Below are 18,781 nucleotides of genomic sequence, written 5' to 3'. Positions count from 1 at the left end.
AAACGTTTAAATTCTAGCATTTGTGTATGAACATATGATGGTATCTTTGAACTCTTACAGTTTTGCTCTAGCTTAAGTCCCTGATTTGGACCTACAGGTCTGTTAGGAGGATGCACAGTTCAAATACCCAGTGCTCTTGTGAATTAGAGATAGTTAATCTGAATGCTTAGAACTGTAATCCTGTAAAAAGTTTGTAGTGCCTTTCTTTTATTAATAATAACTCTGCTGCTTATTTTTCGAAGGTGCAAAAAGTGTTGTTAGATCTGGATATGCAGCCGATCAGAGACAATCAAGCTAAAAAATTAAGTGGAGGGCAGAAAAGGAAGCTGTCGTTAGGAATTGCTATTCTTGGAAATCCAAAGGTGAGTCTAACAATTGGATTCTTGTAGTCTCTAGTAGACCTAAATGTTTTGTTGCTAAAATTGTGTAATATATGCATTTTATATGAAATTTTTCCAGTTGCTTTAGACAACTAAAGAGCAACATTCAAACAAAGGCTTGTATTGGTTATTTAAGTAGGATTTCCTGGGATGTGAATATAGGTTTGAAAAAGTTTTCTTGATTTTGCATCAAGGTTTTACTGCTGGATGAACCAACTGCGGGAATGGATCCATGCTCACGCCACGTTGTCTGGAATCTCCTGAAAAGCAGAAAAGCAAATCGTGTGACAGTCTTCAGTACTCATTTCATGGATGAGGCAGATATCCTGGCTGGTGAGTTCTGGTATGATGCAGGGTGATATAGTCCTAAAGAAACATATTATTCCTTCAACCACTGGAATACAGGATTATTTGAAATACATAGTTTTTATTTATTATTATTATTATTATCATCATCATTTATTAATATTATTATRAACAAGTGGACCGTACTCTGATTGAAAGGACATTTTGATTGTGTTTCTAGATCGTAAAGCTGTGATTTCTCAAGGGATGTTAAAATGCCTTGGATCTTCTCTCTTTCTCAAAAGCAAATGGGGAATTGGCTACCGTTTGAGGTACTCTTTTTATGTCATATTTGCTACTTGGTGTTACCATTGAAATTAATCCAATAGCATCCYACTGCAAAAAAGAAAACGGCAAAAATACCCTTTTGTCTTCCTCGTACTAAATGTTTTGTGTTCTGTTGGCCAATGTTTCTGGTATAGATATATAAAAAAAAATACATTTTAAAAACCATTTTTTTTCTGCATATTTTATCAGTATGCACATAGATGCATATTGCAACATAGAAGCAACAACATCATTGATAAGACAGCACATCCCTGCAGCCAACCTGGTGCAAGAGAACGATCAGCAGCTTGTGTACACATTGCCACTCAAAGACATGGACAAGTTTGCAGGTATTGCTGCTTTCTTAGGGGTTGCAGGGCTGAAAAAATGTAGAAGAGAAATCTGTCAAGCGTGGCTGTGGCTTGCGTTGCTTTTAAATGTGTTATGTTGTTATTTCTGTAGGCATGCATGTCTATACATGCTTGGGTTTTGACTGGGATTTTGCTGAAGTTCTGTCAGTGAGGTCTTTGATTCTCCCTGGGTTGCTTTTCTCAGGAGGGAGAGGATTTTCTCCCTTCCTCCAAGGGGGTTGTGGTTTATTAGGAGTGATGTGGGAATCCAATAGCAAATATTGGGAAAATGCCTTTTAGCAGAAGTGTGGAGATCTTTTGGCCAAGAATGCAATTGTCTTGTAGAAGCGCTGACTTCTTATTGCAGAACATTTTCATAAACAAGGCTGGCATCCAGCAGGAAGCAGAAGGCACAAGTCCAACAGTAATCTCTTGTTGTGAACTGGGAAGAACACTGTGTCGTTCCATTAAAATGTGCTGGTGAAAGAGGGAGAATGGAACAAATGGGCTGATTTCACTAGGTGGCAGCAATTATCTGCTCAGTCACCCACAGGGCTCCTTGTTTGGCTCCCAGGAGTAAACGGAAGAAACAGTACGTCCTGTTCACAACGTGAACAGCGAGGAGACAGCACCAATGCAGATGTGACTGTGGATCAGATTTCATAAATACCATTTCTCGTTGCATTTCACCAGTAAATAATTTATTGCTTTTCTCTTTAGTAGTCACTGAGGGTACTTTTGAAAAATAGGCATCCTTTTGCAAGATAGGATCAATTCCCCCAAACTCTTGAGGCAGAGCAGAGGTTGGGAATGCTGTTGAGGTAGAAAACAAGTGTRATGTGGTAAGCTTCACTGTGTGTCCAGATTGCCCTTCCCAGCTTCATGCATCTGCTTTTCTTTCAGCTTAGCTTTGACACCAAAGCTCCTGGGTTTGCAGAGTGCTTCATTTCATAGGATTGGCGAGAGCAGGAAAATGGTTTTTCTCCTGACGTGCTAATGAGTGCTCTCATTCTGACTGTAATTTGGTCTGCAAATTACACACATCAGCCGGAATATCCTGCTCAATTAAAGTAGCCTTTCAGATGTGGGTAATTTTTAACATGAAATTATTCGGGGTTTTATCTCTAAAATTGCTTCATGCTTGGGCTCAGGTTCGTGTCAGGTTCTAGTGCAGTCCCCATTCTGGTGTTTCCACCAGAGATGTGTTTGGAGCTGATGGGCAGCTCTAAGCACAGGAAGACTTGTTGTAAATACCACAACTTTGGAAAAAATGAGCAGTATTTTCCCTAACAGACAACACATTTCAGAAAGTTTTGCACTTAAAAGAGCTTATCACCACCTTGGTTCTTACTCCAAACTTTAATGTCTCAAAAACATATGTTTACATAGTACTGGCTTTTTGCTGGAGGCTTTAGAGATGCAAAGTGTCCAACTTAAAGTGTCTTGGGAAGATGATGTTGCTTCTTCAGAGCAACCGACATATTTCATTTCTTCCTCTAGGCTTATTTTCTGATCTTGACACTCATTCGCACTTGGGTGTTATTACCTATGGTGTTTCCATGACAACGCTGGAGGATGTATATCTGAAGCTGGAAGTTGAAGCCGAGATTGATCAAGCAGGTGAGACAGGCCTCCAATATTTTCCTTTTGTATTTTCCCTTTTACCCACTTGAGTCTTAATTAGTGTYGAATTGTCCATGCTATGACACAGCTTGAAATAGTTTCACTACAGCAGTAGATTAAAAAAATCCACCTGTAAACACTCCATCAGGCAGTTTGGGATGCTTCAGATCATGAGTTATCCCAGACTGCTGAAATATTCAGAAGCAGGGAGTGATCTGGGGATTGGAAGAGAACAGATTCCAGGGGGATTAGGAAAAGCCTTTTACTGGACATCTTTGCAGTGTTTAATTTTTCATCAAGCTTACTTACATCTAACTGCTTTGCATTATGGTGCCACTGCTTATGGCCATGTGCTTCATCTTCCTTATGGACGTTTGTACTTCTGTGCAWTTGTAGATGGACAAAATATAATTCATTTCCCACTATCTGCTTTGGCATTAATATTTGTAACCTGTACTTAGGGCTRAGTAACCCCCCTTCCTTTGAATCTAGTTTAAAAGTCTGAAGAAAAATACATGGCCTCCAAACTTCTTCCAGCCCTATGAGTCCAAGCTCCCTAGTCATTTTTTTAATAAGTTTCCTCTTATTTTTTTCAGATTATAGTGTGTTTAATTCCCAGCAAGTGCAGGAGGAAATCGATACAAGATCAGTTGATGATCTGGAACAGAACCTGCTGGTGTTCTCGGAGACTAAATCGCCTGCAATGAACAATACAGCCCTCTGGAAGAAGCAGGTTTCTACTATTGCAAGAGTTCACTTCCTTAGTCTCAGACGAGAAAATAAATCTGTGAGAGTTATGTAAGTTTTAAGGCTTTCTTCTTGGTATATAGAGTTCTCAAAACCTGTTTGAGTAACAAGAGAGGACCTGGAGAATATGATTTAATATATATTAGTAGTTACGTCTAAGCAGTAACAAATGTGAGACTATGTTTTACTGTTGAATACATGCTTTTGGGGTGAAGGACGTGTTGTTTCAACTGACATGCACATAAACTGGCTCTGCTTTCACTGAATTGTAGTAAAAATGAAACTTTTATTTCTTTCAGGTTATTGCTTTTTCTGATTTTTCTTTTAGTTCAGATTTTTTTGTTTCTTATACACCACTACTTCAAAAATTCTGTAGCTCCTATCAAACTTTCCCCAGATTTGTACTTGCTGAAGCCCGGAGAGGACTATCACAAGTACAGGACTCGTCTCCTCCTGCAGAACTCCACAGGTAGGGCTGCAAACACCAGCCTCGTGAGCTCCTCACGGGTGACTGTGGAGATGGATAGAAACTTCATGAGCAAATATTCCKTGAAATTATTCCAAAGAATTTGTCGTAAAAGAGTTTCAAACTTGGTAGAGAATAGGTATCTGTCAGTTCAGAGGTAATACTTCTTACATGCATAATACTCCCATGTTGTTTCTGGAGAAAGAACAGGACTGTTTTAAATGACTTGGACCGAGACTGTATCAGAGATGTTTGGATATGTCAGCTTTAAAGACTGAATGCAAAACACTGTGGAAAATCCCATTTTGTTTCAATTCAGAATGCTTAAAGTTGTGTAGCTGCAATATGTGCAATAGAATCAAACCTATATTTGATCAAKCCAGAATATTTACATGCCACTGTCCTCCAAATACCATGTCAGAGAGACTGATTTCCTGCCTTTTTAGTTTATTCTCTGTCCTGTTGAAACTTTGAGTATTCTGGTGATATTTCGTGGCACCTCCTGCCTGTTGCATTTGATCTGTACAACTTAAAAAATGTAGCTGCGTTATCCAATTTTTTCCTGTAACTCCAGTCAGGCTGCTGAGTGGGAAGCTGAAAGCAAAACATTTGTGGCGTTCAAAATAGCAGAGGATATTTGKGGTCGGCATGTGCAGTGAAACCCTGCTCTTTCACCAAGGGGTCTATCAGTGAGAGAAGTTCACTGCTGTTGAGTGGAAAATGAGTTGATAATTTTGTGTAAAAACATTCCAAGCTGCTGGAGAGCAATAATGCCGTTTTCTTGCCTTACGCTAGATGCGGATATCGATGACATTGTCAGCTCTCTTGGGAGCATGGACGTGCTRTCCGAGCTGGTCAATGACAGTAATTACGTGGCAGCAGCACCGCACAGCGCAGCTTTAAACRTTTTTGAGTCAGGAAAGGTAAGAAAGATGGAGCTGCATCCCCAAGATCACCAGTKGTTGGCGACTATTTTGTGGCATTATTTCCCGACCACTATATTCAGAATAAGCTTAGCGAAGTTAAAACCAATGGTTCCTTTGATGTGATAGATTTTTATCTTTGCTCTTCAGATGAATATTTGGGAACACCTCCAGGTAGTGAAATTGTATTGTGGGTTATTTTTAGTAAGATCACATTCTAAAATGTCACAAGGGTTAAAGGAAATGCAGCTAATGGCAGAGGCTTGAAAAGTTCATGTGTTAACAGAATGGAATATTATCAAGATAAATGTTCTTCCTTGTGGCARTTATTATAGTGGTTTAACAAAACTKCCACCCTGTTTTCCTCCTCGTAAAAATATAAAAAGCCAAGAGAAATATTTTGCTTCACAAGAGACCTGGCACATGTGGTTTATTTTTTTTTCTCGTTATGCAATTTGAATTATTCAGTTTGACAGAAGAATAATTCCACAGTGCTCCCATATTTCTTTCTTTTTTTTTTTTTTTAAATTATGTTTTGTAGTAAGTATTTGCTTCAGGTCATTTGTAGAGTGTCAGCCAAATTTGATTATTTGAATTGTATTTAGTGCCTTGTTCCCATTTTCTTTTGTTGCAACTGTTAATATTGGTATGATAGTGCAGTGCTTCACTAATGTAGTGTTTTTTAGTGAGAAGTTAAGATACACAAAGCTCTACATTCATGTTTTTCACAGCTGTACTTGGTAGAGCATCATTTATCGTAGTGCCACAGTTCATAAAACATTTTAGGAAATTTATTCCAACTGACTTGTTTTGTATAAGGATAGCAACTTTACTGAATTGGGGTATGTACTAACTAGCCAGGACAGTATAGACCTCCCTACAAAGCACACTTTGTTCTGCAAAGACTTTTATCGAAGTTGAGGTGTAATTTTGGCCATAGTTTGCCCTTGTTCAGGGTATTACCCTTYGTGCAGAATAATTAATAAAGCAAATACATTTTTTCCCCTAGTACTACCTTTTCACCGTCGCATTCAACAGCACCATGGTGCATTCCCTGCCAGTTTTGTTCAATATTGTGAGCAATCTCCTCCTTCGCAATTTGAACGTGACTGAAAGCATTCAAATCTGGAGCAACCCTTTTGTCAAGGTAAGCAGCACCCCTATTAAATTAATCACTATTAAAAGAGCTCACGGCGTGGTTGTGTTTAAGCTCGTAGCGGGCAGCACGTGGTTGCTGCAGCCCTTCCAAAGCTGCCCCGTGGGCAGGAGGCACTGCAGGGATAACATGCAGTAAATGAGAGATTTTGCCTGCAATTTGGAGAGGCTGGACATGGGGTCTCCAGGGATTTGCCTCCTCCCGTGCACTGCAGGGAATAACCTTTGGCAAGGGAATTCTGGAAAGGCTAGAGGCAAGCAGGAGAGGAAAGATGCATCYCTCGATAAATACTCCAGTGTTGGACTGGAAGCTGCAGGAGATGCTGCAGTGGGTAAATACTTCACTAGTGTATTAGACACCATAATTTATCAGTACTCCAGAAACTTCCATAGGCTTTTCTCTCTCCTTGCAACTGCTCAGGTGAGTTTAAGATGTATAAAGTGTATATTTTGAAATATACAGTCTTGTTCCAGYTACTATTGCAACTCTAGTCACGCGTGTCCTAAATTTCATGGTATTTYTCTATAGCTGATGAACTATTTTTTTGGATTAGCACATGAATGGAACATGCCATAGTTGAATGTTTTTGTAGTCTATGCTAAAAACAATACAAGTAAAAACAACGTGTAAAAGGAGTAAAATTTAATGTCTGATTCCAGGCATTAATACCTTTAAAAGCATATATAACACAGTATCTTTTCTTTTTAATTTTTCTRTGTGTATGCATGTGTCATATCAAAGAGTCCTCATGTCGTCTGCCCATATCAAGAAAACCTGTTTTATTTTTCAGGATGCTCCTGACACAGTTTTCAAGCTAGAGCTCTATTTTCAGTCTGTTTTACTGGGAATCATTGTTACTGGAATGCCACCGTATTTTGCCATGGAGAATACAGAAAACCATAAGGTAAAAAGGCAGTTAAAATACACAGCTTGAGACTTTGAAAAGCGTGTAAGTAGCCGTATAAGAGAATTTCTGAGGGCTTCTGAGGGCAGTGGCTACCTGCTAGTAATTGCTTCAGTGCAATGCTGATGTACAGAGTAAGAATTAACCTCGATTTCAATTTTTTGAAGAATCTGAAAAGGTATTTGAAATACTGTCCTTTGACTTGAGAGGAGCGATGCAGGCACCTCTCTGCAGACATGAGCACAGCACTTGCTACCATGCAAGAAAAATAGGAGAAAACCTCTTTTTTCTCCTGCCAAAATGCATGATACTACCTTAGAAACTAAAAACTCTGATTCAGGAATGTTTGGGTGAATTGCTCTGGCCTCACTTCAATCTGAAACCATTGCACGGGAGTGAAGACTGAGGCCCAGCTCATTTATCATCAGGAATTAACTGTATGGATGTTTTCCTTTTTGCAGATCAAAGCGTACACCCAACTGAAGATAGCGGGGCTCTATCCATCCGCTTACTGGACAGGCCAAGCCGTCGTTGATCTCCCGCTGTTTTTCTCCATCCTTGTCCTCATGATAGGCAGCCTGTTTGCTTTTCACTACGGTGTTTATTTCCATGTTGGCAAGTTCCTTGCTGTGGTGAGTGTGGTTGCGGATTATAGCATGTAAGGGAACCTAATGATCTTATTTTCCACAAGTGTTTAGTCTTGTTAGAACTAATGATGCAGCAGATATTTTTTTTTTTTCCAAACTGTGTTCACAGAAAATGCCTGATAACATCTGGGCGTTGGTGAAGATGATCTAATTTTGACACAGTTGTAAGAGAGGAGGCTCAGGGTTGTGCTGGACTCTCTGCTTTATTTCATGACAGCTTCTTGGCAGAATGCTGGGAAACCAGGAACCCTGAGGACACATCCCAGCCTTTTGGCTTGGAGACACCAGTCACATTGAAATAACAGCAAAATACTGTTTCTTCCTATAGAGTTTTGGAGTTTCCTTCAGCCACTGAAATGCTAGAATAAAATTGAAGTTCAGAATATCAGGCTCTGCCAGTAAAATATCCAATCTTGCAGTGCCATGTTTGCTACACCTGCAGTATTTAGCTTAGGAGAAACTCAAAGTTCCCATTCTGTGTGAATGGAGTWACTGCCTATCCATGCAAACCTTTATGCTAATTTTTAGTGTCCAGAATTAGTGTTCCACCCTACAATAATCCCATCTGATAATCCCAGTTCTTATATAGGAAATTCAAACGCAGGTTCTTGCTGTGTATTTGCTGAGAAACTTTTCTTATTTTTTTTTTAAATCTTTGCAGGTGTTTTGTCTGATTGGCTATGTCCCATCAGTAGTGCTGTTCACTTACGTGGTCTCCTTCACATTTAAAAAAGTGCAAAATACCAAAGAATTTTGGTCCTTTATATTTTCAGTGGTGAGTAACTTTATCTGGATTTTGTTTCCCTAGGAAGACAGGTTAACTGCAAAGCAAGGACAGAGTTTCCAGTTAATATACGTCAGTATTTGTCCTTATTTGAAACTTTTACGTATGTGTGTCTATTACTGTTGTATCCCAAGACAATCAAAGCTTTAAAATATGTACTTTCAACTAGATAACTTTTACCTGAAGAGTGTGAACTGAGCAGAAGTGGATTTTTTCCCCTTTCTTTGTTCTAGACAGCCTTGGTGTGTACGGTTGTTACTGAAGTAGCCTTCTTTATGGGGTATTACCTTGTCACCAGCGTCCTGCATTATGTCTTCTCCATCTTCACTCCTATCTATCCGCTTATTGGCTGTCTGATTTGTTTTATAAAGGTAAGAGAACGCAGAAAATCATCTCTAGACCATCTGTTAATTAAGAACATCTAGAACATCTGTTAACTAAGCTGGAAATGGCTGCTTGTTTCTTCTTCTTATGCAGAAGTTTTCTGCATAGCTGTGTAATGTCATCAGTAGCCACTGAACACCTTAAGAATAGCAACCACTGATGAAAAGTCTGCTTTCCTGTTAGTGCTGCTGTTTAAAAATTATAAGGAAAAATAAATTCTTCCATTTAATACTTAATAGAGAATGGTTTGTTTCTCGAGCTGTGGAACTGAACAAGTTTGATGCTTTGATTGCTGTGGGACTGTCTCTGATCAAACTCAGTGCCCATCAAACTCAGTGATGGACAACGGGTTAATTTGCAGCCTGGGAGCAGCTCCAGGAACTTTTGCATGATTTTACTAATTTCGAACTAGTGTAACCACGATCTCTGTAGAGCTCAAAGTGCTTAAATGACTGATTCRAGATGTGAGGTGTAGCATAGGCAACTTCTGGTGGATATTTTTTTTACTGGAATGTGTTTTTTTGCRTTGTCAGGTTTCATGGAAAGACCAGCAAAAGAATGAGGGATTCTACAACCCATGGGACAGGCTCTTGATCGCAGTTCTAGCTGTAAGCATGTTTGCCATAGGGGAACATCCATGCTGCTGGGAGGTCCCTTCTCTAAGATCAATAAAGGTGTAACATCACTGTAGGCACCTGCCTTGTCACCTAGTGCAGCATGAACATTATGTGTAGAAGCTACTGTCCTCTCCAGCTTGACATCTGCTTCAGCAGTTACCTCAGCAGTGCTGCTGCTAATCTTCATGACTGTGGGAGGTTGCAAAGATGCAGCAAGAAGTGCTGAGAAGGGCACAGTCCTTTCTCGTTCCCAAAGACCAAAGGATTGCCACCAAATAGACGTATTTGCTCTGGTCATAAGTCCTCATTTCACTAAGCAGGATCTAGTGGGCTTTAGAGGAAGGCAGCTTAAATTCAGCAGCAATGATCCAAGTGAAGGGAAAAGCAGAGGGTGAAAGAAGTGGGAATGAACCGGGCAGGACCAAAGGGAGGGTCTGCATGGGCATGGCTTGGATTAATTATAATTACTTTTGTCTCTTTTAGCCCTATTTGCAGTGTGTAGTGTGGCTCTTCCTATTGCGATGTCTTGAGGTGAAGAATGGAGGTAAAACAATTAGAGAGGATCCGTTCTTCAGGTTTGTCTCTACTTGAATAGATATTTTAATAGTGAAGGTCTGAAGAAGATGCTTTTGACACTAGCCCTGGCAGTTAGACTRGGATATGTGGCTGTGGAGGATACTGCAGGCAATAAAACAAAAACATCCCTTTGTTACCACAGGTTACCCAATTAACATGTATTGAYGAGGAAACATTGATTCGATTCCTGTGGATTCCATTTGCTATTTAGACTTAATTACAKATTAATGCATCATGGACAGAAATGTTTTCTGTTGAAGTAAAATGCTATTTTGCTTTTTAAAATACATGCACACAACTTTCAGACTTTGGATCTCTGTTTAGAAAACTCTTCAGGAGTTTTTCAGAAGGAAACAATGAATGCTTATTGTAAATACTGGTTTTCCTTGGCCTGTGTGCAGAGAGCGCTGCAGGATCCAATCCCTGGTGCCTAAAGTCTTTGCTTTTCAAACTTCAACTGCCCGATATTTAGTCACCAGGGAGCAGAAGTAGGGTTTTTATCTCTGTGCAAAATGGGGAATTTCTTCAGAACATTTATCTTTACATAGATGGAGTAACTTGAGATTTTTCCYTCAGATTGTGTCTTCCAGTAACACATAACTAGAAACACTGGCGTAAAATCCAGGAACGRGTATGATGGAAGGGCAGGGCAGTGTGGGCCGCCTGTCCACCGGGACTGCACTTGCTGCTAACAGAGCAGATCTGTTTGCTGCTTGGCAGATGACTACAAACTTCCTTTCTCATTGCCTGCCTGGAGACTTAGTGCTCTTAACAAAGAACTCACTGTAAAATGGACATAAATGCAATCGTTCTGTCTCTTCCTTTGTCTTTTGGGGCTTCTCAAGGGTGCTATGTAGACATGTCCCTTCTAGCTTCGACCAACACAAATTGCTTCAGCCGTCAGTTAGGAGGGCCAATCTCTACCAAGAGCTTTGTTTCCCTGGAATGCTGAGTTAGAGGCTTCGTTGTATTTCCCTCTTCTCAGGAGATGTGCTACGAAAGCCAGAACGTGGAAATGCCCAGAGGTGCCGCATGGTGAGAACGAAGATGAAGATGTGAAGGCCGAGAGGCTGCGGGTCAAAGAGCTGTTGAGCAACCAGAACGGCAAAGAGGTGACACCGTGTGGCCCCATTGCCACCAAAGAATAAAATCTAATATTTCCATATTACTTTCTRTCACTGCCCAAGAACCTTGTGCCTATATGGTTAGTTACTGACCTATGTGTTATTTCTGTTTTCTCCTAGATACCAGCCATTCTGGTCAGCGGCTTGCATAAAGAATATGATGAAAGAAAAGAATTTCTTCTTGGGAGGAGAATAAAGAAAGTGGCAACAAAACATGTCTCGCTCTGTGTTAAAAAAGGTTGGAATCAAATTGCATGCTCTTGAACTGCCACGTTTGCAAAAATGAGTTTTGCCTTTTGAATTTACAGTTGCGTTTATTGGACCTCACAGGCAATATTTTGTATGTCATTGATTTTTTTAGGAGAAATACTGGGATTGTTAGGACCAAATGGAGCTGGGAAAAGCACATTAATTAATATGCTCATTGGAGACATCGAGCCAACTGGCGGGCAGGTATAGTACATGCTGCAGACTTAATAGAAAATGAATCTAGGTTTATTATTTGTTCGTAGCTAAAGGATTCCTGGTGCTTTCTTTGCTAAAACTTTTAACAAAACAGTTGTGGGAATTCTGTGGAAATATTACTGAGTAAAATTTGCGCATTTTGCCTGCAGGTTCTGATGGGAAATTATTCTTTTGGACTGAATAGTGAAGATGATTCATTTAAATTTGTGGGGTACTGCCCTCAGATAAATCCTCTTTGGCCAGATATTACACTGGAGGAACATTTTGAAATCTATGGCTCTATCAAAGGAATGAGTCAGAGTGATGTCAAAGAAGTCTTAAAACGGTAAATGGTTTAGTTTAATAATAAAAAAAATAAATAAAGCTAAAATCTCAAATATTTTATAATAGTCTTGTCACTTTTTTGTATATGGCCTGTTTCTGCAGTGTTGCAAATGCCCTGGATTTAAAAGACCACCTGCAGAAAACAACAAAGAAACTAGGAGTAGGATTGAAGCGCAAGGTATGGAGAGGCTTTTAAAGCAGCGGTCTCGGTGTTTGCAGGAGGCTGTAGCATAATTCTCCTTTCCTTTCCTTTCCTTTCAGCTGTGCTTTGCATTGAGTATGCTGGGCAACCCTCAGATTACCCTGTTAGATGAACCATCCACTGGAATGGATCCGAAAGCCAAACAGCACATGTGGTGAGTGCTCTCTGATGCCACAGGCTTTTATATAAAAGATGAGTTTTTTTTCCCCTGTTTATTTGTTTATCATTCGTGTGAACACTGAGAAAAACCAAGTACAGGGGATCAATATTGTACCTTCTTGCAAGGTGCACCTCCTTTGTGTCCTCTCAGAACAGTTGGAAGATTAAAAGCCTAGAAGTCGAGAGAAAGGAATTTTCCAAGTAAAAGAGTCTATAGAACAAGTGAGTTTTGAGTCATATGTGTAAGAAATTCAGATGTTAATGTGGCTTTGAGAGTAATGCTGCTTCTTGAAGTGCTCTTTTTGCACTAAACCAAGATTTTCTGTAAGCTGTCAGATGGCTTCAGCACATCCTTTAAAAAGAGACATCAGTCCAACTGCCCAGATCCAACACTGGGCTGCTGTGAGYGTCTCCACACTATACATTTGATGAAACATTCTTCATACTGAGAAATTTTGCCTACCTATAAAAGCTCTGTAGACACTTCAGTATTTTACTCTTAACTAGAACATCTTCAGAAGCTTCAGAAACCAGAAGGAAACCAAGAGTGAATTTCGTTAGTTATTTACAATAGAAGGAAGATGGGAGCATTCTATTCATGATCCCCCTGATAGCATCTTCCCCATCTTCTGTCTGCTGTATTTTGCTGTTTCTTCAGTTTTGTTCTTGACTTTCTTTGTTTTTCAGGCGGGCAATTCGAGCAGCATTTAAAAATAAGGAAAGAGCAGCTATTCTGACCACTCACTACATGGAAGAGGCTGATGCTGTGTGTGACCGGGTGGCCATTCTGGTGTCTGGGCAGCTCAGGTACCGTGGACTTGTGCTGTCCATCCATCCATGTGCAAAAGAAATAAAACCTTTACTGGCTTGAATATGCTTCTTGGGAAGTTGGATGGATAATTTTATTCAGCTTGCAGCGTAATTGAACTTATGCAAGTTTCTGTTGAGTATTAATCTGCTTTATGGGTGAAGTGTAACATGTACAACACCTGTTTCCCTACCAATTGGTAGGTGTATAGGTACTGTTCAGCACCTGAAAAGTAAATTTGGCAGAGGATACTTTTTGGAAATGAAATTAAAAGAAACGATGGATGCACAAGAGCTGGAGTATCTTCAGAGACAGATTTTGAGCATCTTCCCAAATGCAAATCGTCAAGAAAGGTAAAGTTTAATAAATGCATGGAAAACATTCATATTAATGCAAACTTCCTGCTTTTCAGTACTCCATAAGGGATGCCGCGATGTTAAAATTAACAACAAAAAGATACATTGCTTAAAAAAAAGAAGAAAAAGAGGAAGGGTTTTGCAAGTCAGTGAAGCAGATTCTCGTGCTGATGCTCAGAGCTGTGCGTCTCTGAGCAGCACGTGCACAGATGTTGGGCACAGGGGAAGCAAAACCAGATTTCTGCCTCGCTGTTGCTTGAGAGCTTCCTTCTTAGCAGAGGCCCCTCTTTCATCCAGGAAATGTGGGTGGCAATTGAGTCGCTGAATCACTGTCTCTTTTGTGCAAATGTTTGACAGTTTTCTATGGATGCCTCAGAGTTTGAGAGGTTTGGGGTTTTTGTTRCTGTTGTTTTTCAGAAGCATTTTGCTGAGCCCCTCCGTATTACGTGGAATTTTTGTTGTATAAACTCCAGAGTTACTATAGTTAAAGAGAATTTGAGAAAAGAGAATTGTAATAATTACATAAGAAACACCTTAATTTCACCTGAAGTTAATTGTCATTTGTTTATTTGTTTCAGTTTCGCATCTGTCTTGGCATATAAAATTCCTAAAGAAGATGTACAGTCTCTTTCACATTGCTTTTCAAAGCTGGAAGAAGGTAATTAAATGTTTTGCCACCCATTTTGTAAAGAAATCATTCCATTTCTTGTAACTGAAAAATTTGCCTCCATGCTGTGTATGGTTTAGTGTCACATTCGCATTTCAGTACCAAATTCATTTAATTTAATGGGTTTTTTATTACTCTTGCTGTTCTCATCTCTGTTTTTTTGTAAGTAAGCATTTGTGCCAGCTTGAAATAATTTAAATCAAGTCCCCAAGTCAAACTTACTCTTGTGAATTCTCTTACCAGTGAAACACACCTTTTGTGTGGAAGAGTACAGCTTTTCTCAGGCAACCTTGGAACAGGTATGTTCTATTTCACAACAGTATTCACATATATTTCACATTACATATTATTATTATTATTATTATTATGATGTCACATTCTGTATATTTCACCTGATATTTCTTGAAGGCAAACCACGCCAGTTTAGTATATTGCAGAATAGATTTTTAAATAATGTATTTCCAAGTGTAGAGGTGTGGATTCACTTCACTTCTGTCAGGTTGAAGTTGGATATGGAGACTAAGGAAATCTGTTGTSAGCAGAGGGAGGAGTGAGCAGGGAAGCTCTGGGTTAACCCTGTAGAGGTGACTGGAACCTGATGTCCGGCTTTCCTTCAGCTGAAGCCGGCTTTGCTGATCCTCATTCTCATGCTTCTGGGGAACTGAGCCTCCCTTTTGCAAAGCAGATTTGGACTGTCTGTTCCACTAATTGCATAATTCCCATTTTCCGTTTTCTTTGAAATATGACATACAGACTGCAGTGACTGTCGTTACTGAAAATGTCCCTTACTTAAATGACAATCTTTGCAACTTATTTCTGAAAAAGTGTAAAGCTGAGGCTCACTGTTGCCTTATTCTGCATTAGTTATTGCTGACAAAAATTATCCTTCATTTTATGTTTGGTGCAACTTCCTTTTCACGGCGTTCTTGAAGAATTGGGAGCAGAGAGGAGGAGAAAACACCAAAATGCTAAAAACTGAAATATGAGCGCAGATATGAAGCAACACATTGCAAAGCTTTATCGTGATTTCTGCATCATGTGACCATGCAAGTTCTTGCAAGGAACATGATACATTTCTATTCTCGTTTGTTAATTTTAGGTTTTTGTGGAACTTGCTAAAGAACAAGAGGAGGAAGACAGCAGCTTTGGCACCCTGAACAGCACCCTGTGGTGGGAAAGAACGCAGGAAGATCGAGTTGTTTTCTGAACTCTCKGAGATTCAGGAGCTGTGCTGCCCGGTTCGTGTGTTGTACAAGGGATTGTCCTTCCTAGGACACATGGAGCACCAGGGAGGGATGCCAGAGGTCTGAAAACATCCAAGAGAGGAAGGGAAAAAAGAAAACAGTACTTGGAAAAATGGAGCCTGCTCCACCTTGCTTGATTGCATGAGTGATGCTCTCGGAGCAACGGTGGAAGGAATAATTCCCTCATTAGTTTGTCAGTTCAGAAATTCCTTCTGTATTCAGTGTTTCCCAGTTTGCTGCAAGGGAGGACTGAGGAGAAGCTGCCCGGACACGGGTCGTGGTCCCCGGGCTCTGCTCGTACAGCAGTGCCTGCCCGGCGCTTGTCCCTCCTCCATCCTCACCTCTTGCTCTGCAGAGAGCTCCTTTACACGGCAAAGCGATGCCGAGCAGCCCTGCAGCCCTAGGAGATGTTGGGGTCAGCAGACATTGCAAAAAATAACTCCTTTTGGTAAAACAGTAGCTTGACATCGAGCCTGCCCCTCYGTGTAGCTGCCGTCCTGGCCCCGTGCCCTCTGTGGGCATTGCTCTGGTGCACGTAGAAGTGCCGGTCATAGCTCTGTTCCCAAGGGCAAGGCTTTCTCTCACTGCCATCTGCTTTGAAGAAGTCCTATTTGAGGGGCAAAATCACTCCAAGGTATTGTAGTCAGTGTGAACGGGCTCCTAAAGTTGCACAATGAGCTTAGCTTGGCGTCCGGCTGATGCAAAAAATGTCCTTTTRCAGGTATAACGTGGCACTTGCCAACAGTATGTTCCTTTCTATTGCAAATTGGCAGATCTTGCTGAATTATGCTGCCGTCCTAGGTGGCATTAATGTTTATAATGCATGCAGCGTGGGGTTAAATGGGTGCACAGTAAGGGATGCTATTTCCCCACCCGTTTGGTAAAAGTGCGAAGACGTACTAACCGTGTAGATACAAGAATTGCAGAAATGTCAGTATTTCTAGACTTTGTCAGTGCAGTCTAATTCTTTTATTGGGTGTAATCACATTTATCCTGCCAGCTGTTGCTAGACACAGCCCTTTTTAGATGTTTCCGTTGTTCTTAACAGCGGATTGGTACGCACGTGCAGCAATATTTCATAATCTGTCTTCACTGCGACAGCAGCGAGTGGTGCAGTGGTGTGCTTGGCACATGAGTGTTTGCTTCTTCCTCCCATGGTAGTTTCTCATTCAGCTTCATAAACTGAGAAGTGTGAGATCCAAATGCACAACCTCGTCAGCAGGAATGGTGCCTTTACTTAACAGTAGGAGGACTAATAAGAGTGGAATAGAGGACCCTCTACTCTCAGAGGTGATAAGTGTGTGTTTAAGATTTTTTTTGTTTTTCTATACAGAGCTGTCATTGTTCATTTAGTTTTATAACATGAAATTAAAGAGAGTTAATAGTTCGTTGTGTTCTGCAATGAACAAATTTAGTGATGTGTTTATACCAGAAACATTGGCTACAAAAGTCATATCGAGTTYGGATGGTCTCAGTAAGTCCCATCAGTTTGGGATGCTCCCATATGCTTCCTTGTTTTTCTGTCATAATTCAGAAAACTATGGCTTAGGACAGTTTTGTTTCCCTATAATTACTGGGCAATAATCTATATAATATTTATAGTAATAATTTATTACAATATTGAGAGCCCAAATCCGTTTCCATGCATATCCATAGAAACCTTGTTATTTAAGTCAGTATGGGAAGACATGAGCCCAGTATGTACAGATTTGCTCTCCTCATTTGTACCCTTATGATTAAGCGTAAATCTACAAATTCTGTTTTGTAGCTAAAGCTGAGCCCAGGAATTGCACAGACTGAACATCCCACGTGCCCGTRGTTTCTTCCCAAGGGGAAGGTGCCTGTTCCCATGGGAGAGCAGAGAGCCCGTCCGCTAAGCCCAATGCAATGGGCCTTGCAAGTGCCCAGTTCTGCTGTGCTGCAAATAAAATAGTGGTAACGAACAGATTCAAAGCACTGGTGTGCAAGTGGCAGCTCTGGTCCTGATCTTTTGCAGTCTGAAACTTTCCTATCAGAAAGGAAGAATTACCCCAATCAGCCTCTTGGTTTATGCAATCCTATTGCTCTCTTTTAGCACCCAGGAATCCACTGGCCAGTTGCTCCCATCTACAGCCTCACAACTGGCCAGTATTTCTGGAGGTTTCTCTGTATTTCTAATAAAGGCGAGACAGAATTTGGTCTCCTGATACTTTCCTGTGAATACGCACACAAGATAAATGTTTTCTGCAAATCACGTTACACTTAATTCTGTTCTTTGTACGTTGTATTAAAACTGCTTCAACTGTATCGTCTGTGCATCTGTCAAGCAATGTACAGCATATTCTTTGCACATAAAGTTACAAAAGTACTTATATTTGACAGCTTTCTTGAATTTTATTCTGTCATTTACCCTGTTTGCTTAGACATAAATAATAGGCTGTAAAGCAATTCTTACTCTATACCATGATATGTGTTTGGATAACATCACCAAAACGTTTCTAGTAGGTGTCTTCTTTTTGTAGTATTTCAGATGGGCCATACACAGCCCTTTTTTAGCATCTAGATATGCTCAGCTTGGTGTTTTTCTTGTTTATACTGGCACAACCCAGTTGATGGTGGCATTGCATTTTTACCGTACAAAAAAATTAGCTCATTAAGTTAACTACATATTTGGGTAGGTTCTTCTGTTTTATCTGGCAACGCCTTGTTTCAGCRTGGTATAAATTTATCACCCCGAAACTTCTCCACAATCATATTGTAACCCAGGAGTATTCCAGAGTGTGACATGGTGCCTAGAATTGCAAGAATAGGGAAATATGCATGCAAAATGCAAAAATAAATAGCCTGAAAGCCCCAAAGAYGCTTTACTCCCGAAGCTGTGAGTGCCTCTGTTGTAGTTCAGCTGTTGTCGGTGGCTGGGATTGAACTTGGTGCTCCATTTCCAGGCRTAATCCTTCAGCTACCTCACAAGGATGCTGTGAGGTATAATTAGGTTGTATATACAGAAATTGAAGATAGATTTACTTTGTGGAGTGAGYAGAGATATATGTTTTTATATGGAGGACTTCAGTAATTGACATCTTGTTGACTTGGCGACTTGCAGTTTAGCAATTGYAAACTGCTGGTACTGGTGCATCTGCAGAGATGCATCCCATTTATCCACTGCAAAACTCATCCCACCAAAAAATAGTTCCTTTCCAGTTAGGCCAGTGCCCAGGGCCAACTCACGTGCTGGGTTTTGCTGCTCCTGCATCAAACSCAGCAGTTGCTGAAGAGAGCTGGGC

The 18,781-nt window shown here is 40.4% G+C and overlaps 1 protein-coding gene across 1 annotated transcript in view; it reads left to right on the top strand.

The window, feature by feature from the left end:
- The window catches only part of ABCA5 (ATP binding cassette subfamily A member 5), a 28,666-nt gene extending 10,797 nt beyond the window's left edge, over nucleotides 1–17,869 (top strand). The window contains exons 14-39 of the mRNA XM_026046743.1: nucleotides 243–362; nucleotides 575–713; nucleotides 907–997; nucleotides 1,203–1,342; nucleotides 2,843–2,962; nucleotides 3,562–3,763; nucleotides 4,012–4,181; nucleotides 4,974–5,101; nucleotides 6,111–6,248; nucleotides 7,048–7,161; nucleotides 7,623–7,793; nucleotides 8,470–8,583; nucleotides 8,826–8,963; nucleotides 9,510–9,584; nucleotides 10,077–10,168; nucleotides 11,155–11,281; nucleotides 11,414–11,531; nucleotides 11,655–11,746; nucleotides 11,908–12,083; nucleotides 12,185–12,260; nucleotides 12,344–12,438; nucleotides 13,131–13,250; nucleotides 13,455–13,604; nucleotides 14,186–14,265; nucleotides 14,518–14,573; nucleotides 15,374–17,869. Of these exons, the coding sequence (XP_025902528.1) occupies nucleotides 243–362; nucleotides 575–713; nucleotides 907–997; nucleotides 1,203–1,342; nucleotides 2,843–2,962; nucleotides 3,562–3,763; nucleotides 4,012–4,181; nucleotides 4,974–5,101; nucleotides 6,111–6,248; nucleotides 7,048–7,161; nucleotides 7,623–7,793; nucleotides 8,470–8,583; nucleotides 8,826–8,963; nucleotides 9,510–9,584; nucleotides 10,077–10,168; nucleotides 11,155–11,281; nucleotides 11,414–11,531; nucleotides 11,655–11,746; nucleotides 11,908–12,083; nucleotides 12,185–12,260; nucleotides 12,344–12,438; nucleotides 13,131–13,250; nucleotides 13,455–13,604; nucleotides 14,186–14,265; nucleotides 14,518–14,573; nucleotides 15,374–15,481 (3,150 nt within the window). The 3' untranslated portion in view covers nucleotides 15,482–17,869. The remainder of the gene's footprint in view (nucleotides 1–242; nucleotides 363–574; nucleotides 714–906; nucleotides 998–1,202; nucleotides 1,343–2,842; nucleotides 2,963–3,561; nucleotides 3,764–4,011; nucleotides 4,182–4,973; nucleotides 5,102–6,110; nucleotides 6,249–7,047; nucleotides 7,162–7,622; nucleotides 7,794–8,469; nucleotides 8,584–8,825; nucleotides 8,964–9,509; nucleotides 9,585–10,076; nucleotides 10,169–11,154; nucleotides 11,282–11,413; nucleotides 11,532–11,654; nucleotides 11,747–11,907; nucleotides 12,084–12,184; nucleotides 12,261–12,343; nucleotides 12,439–13,130; nucleotides 13,251–13,454; nucleotides 13,605–14,185; nucleotides 14,266–14,517; nucleotides 14,574–15,373) is intronic.
- The last annotated feature ends 912 nt before the right edge of the window (nucleotides 17,870–18,781 follow it).

The sequence above is a fragment of the Nothoprocta perdicaria genome, unplaced genomic scaffold, assembly GCF_003342845.1.
Source record: "Nothoprocta perdicaria isolate Ctin4 unplaced genomic scaffold, notPer1 scaffold_46, whole genome shotgun sequence".
Lineage (NCBI taxonomy): Eukaryota > Metazoa > Chordata > Aves > Tinamiformes > Tinamidae > Nothoprocta > Nothoprocta perdicaria.
This window is presented reverse-complemented; position numbering and strand designations above follow the sequence as displayed.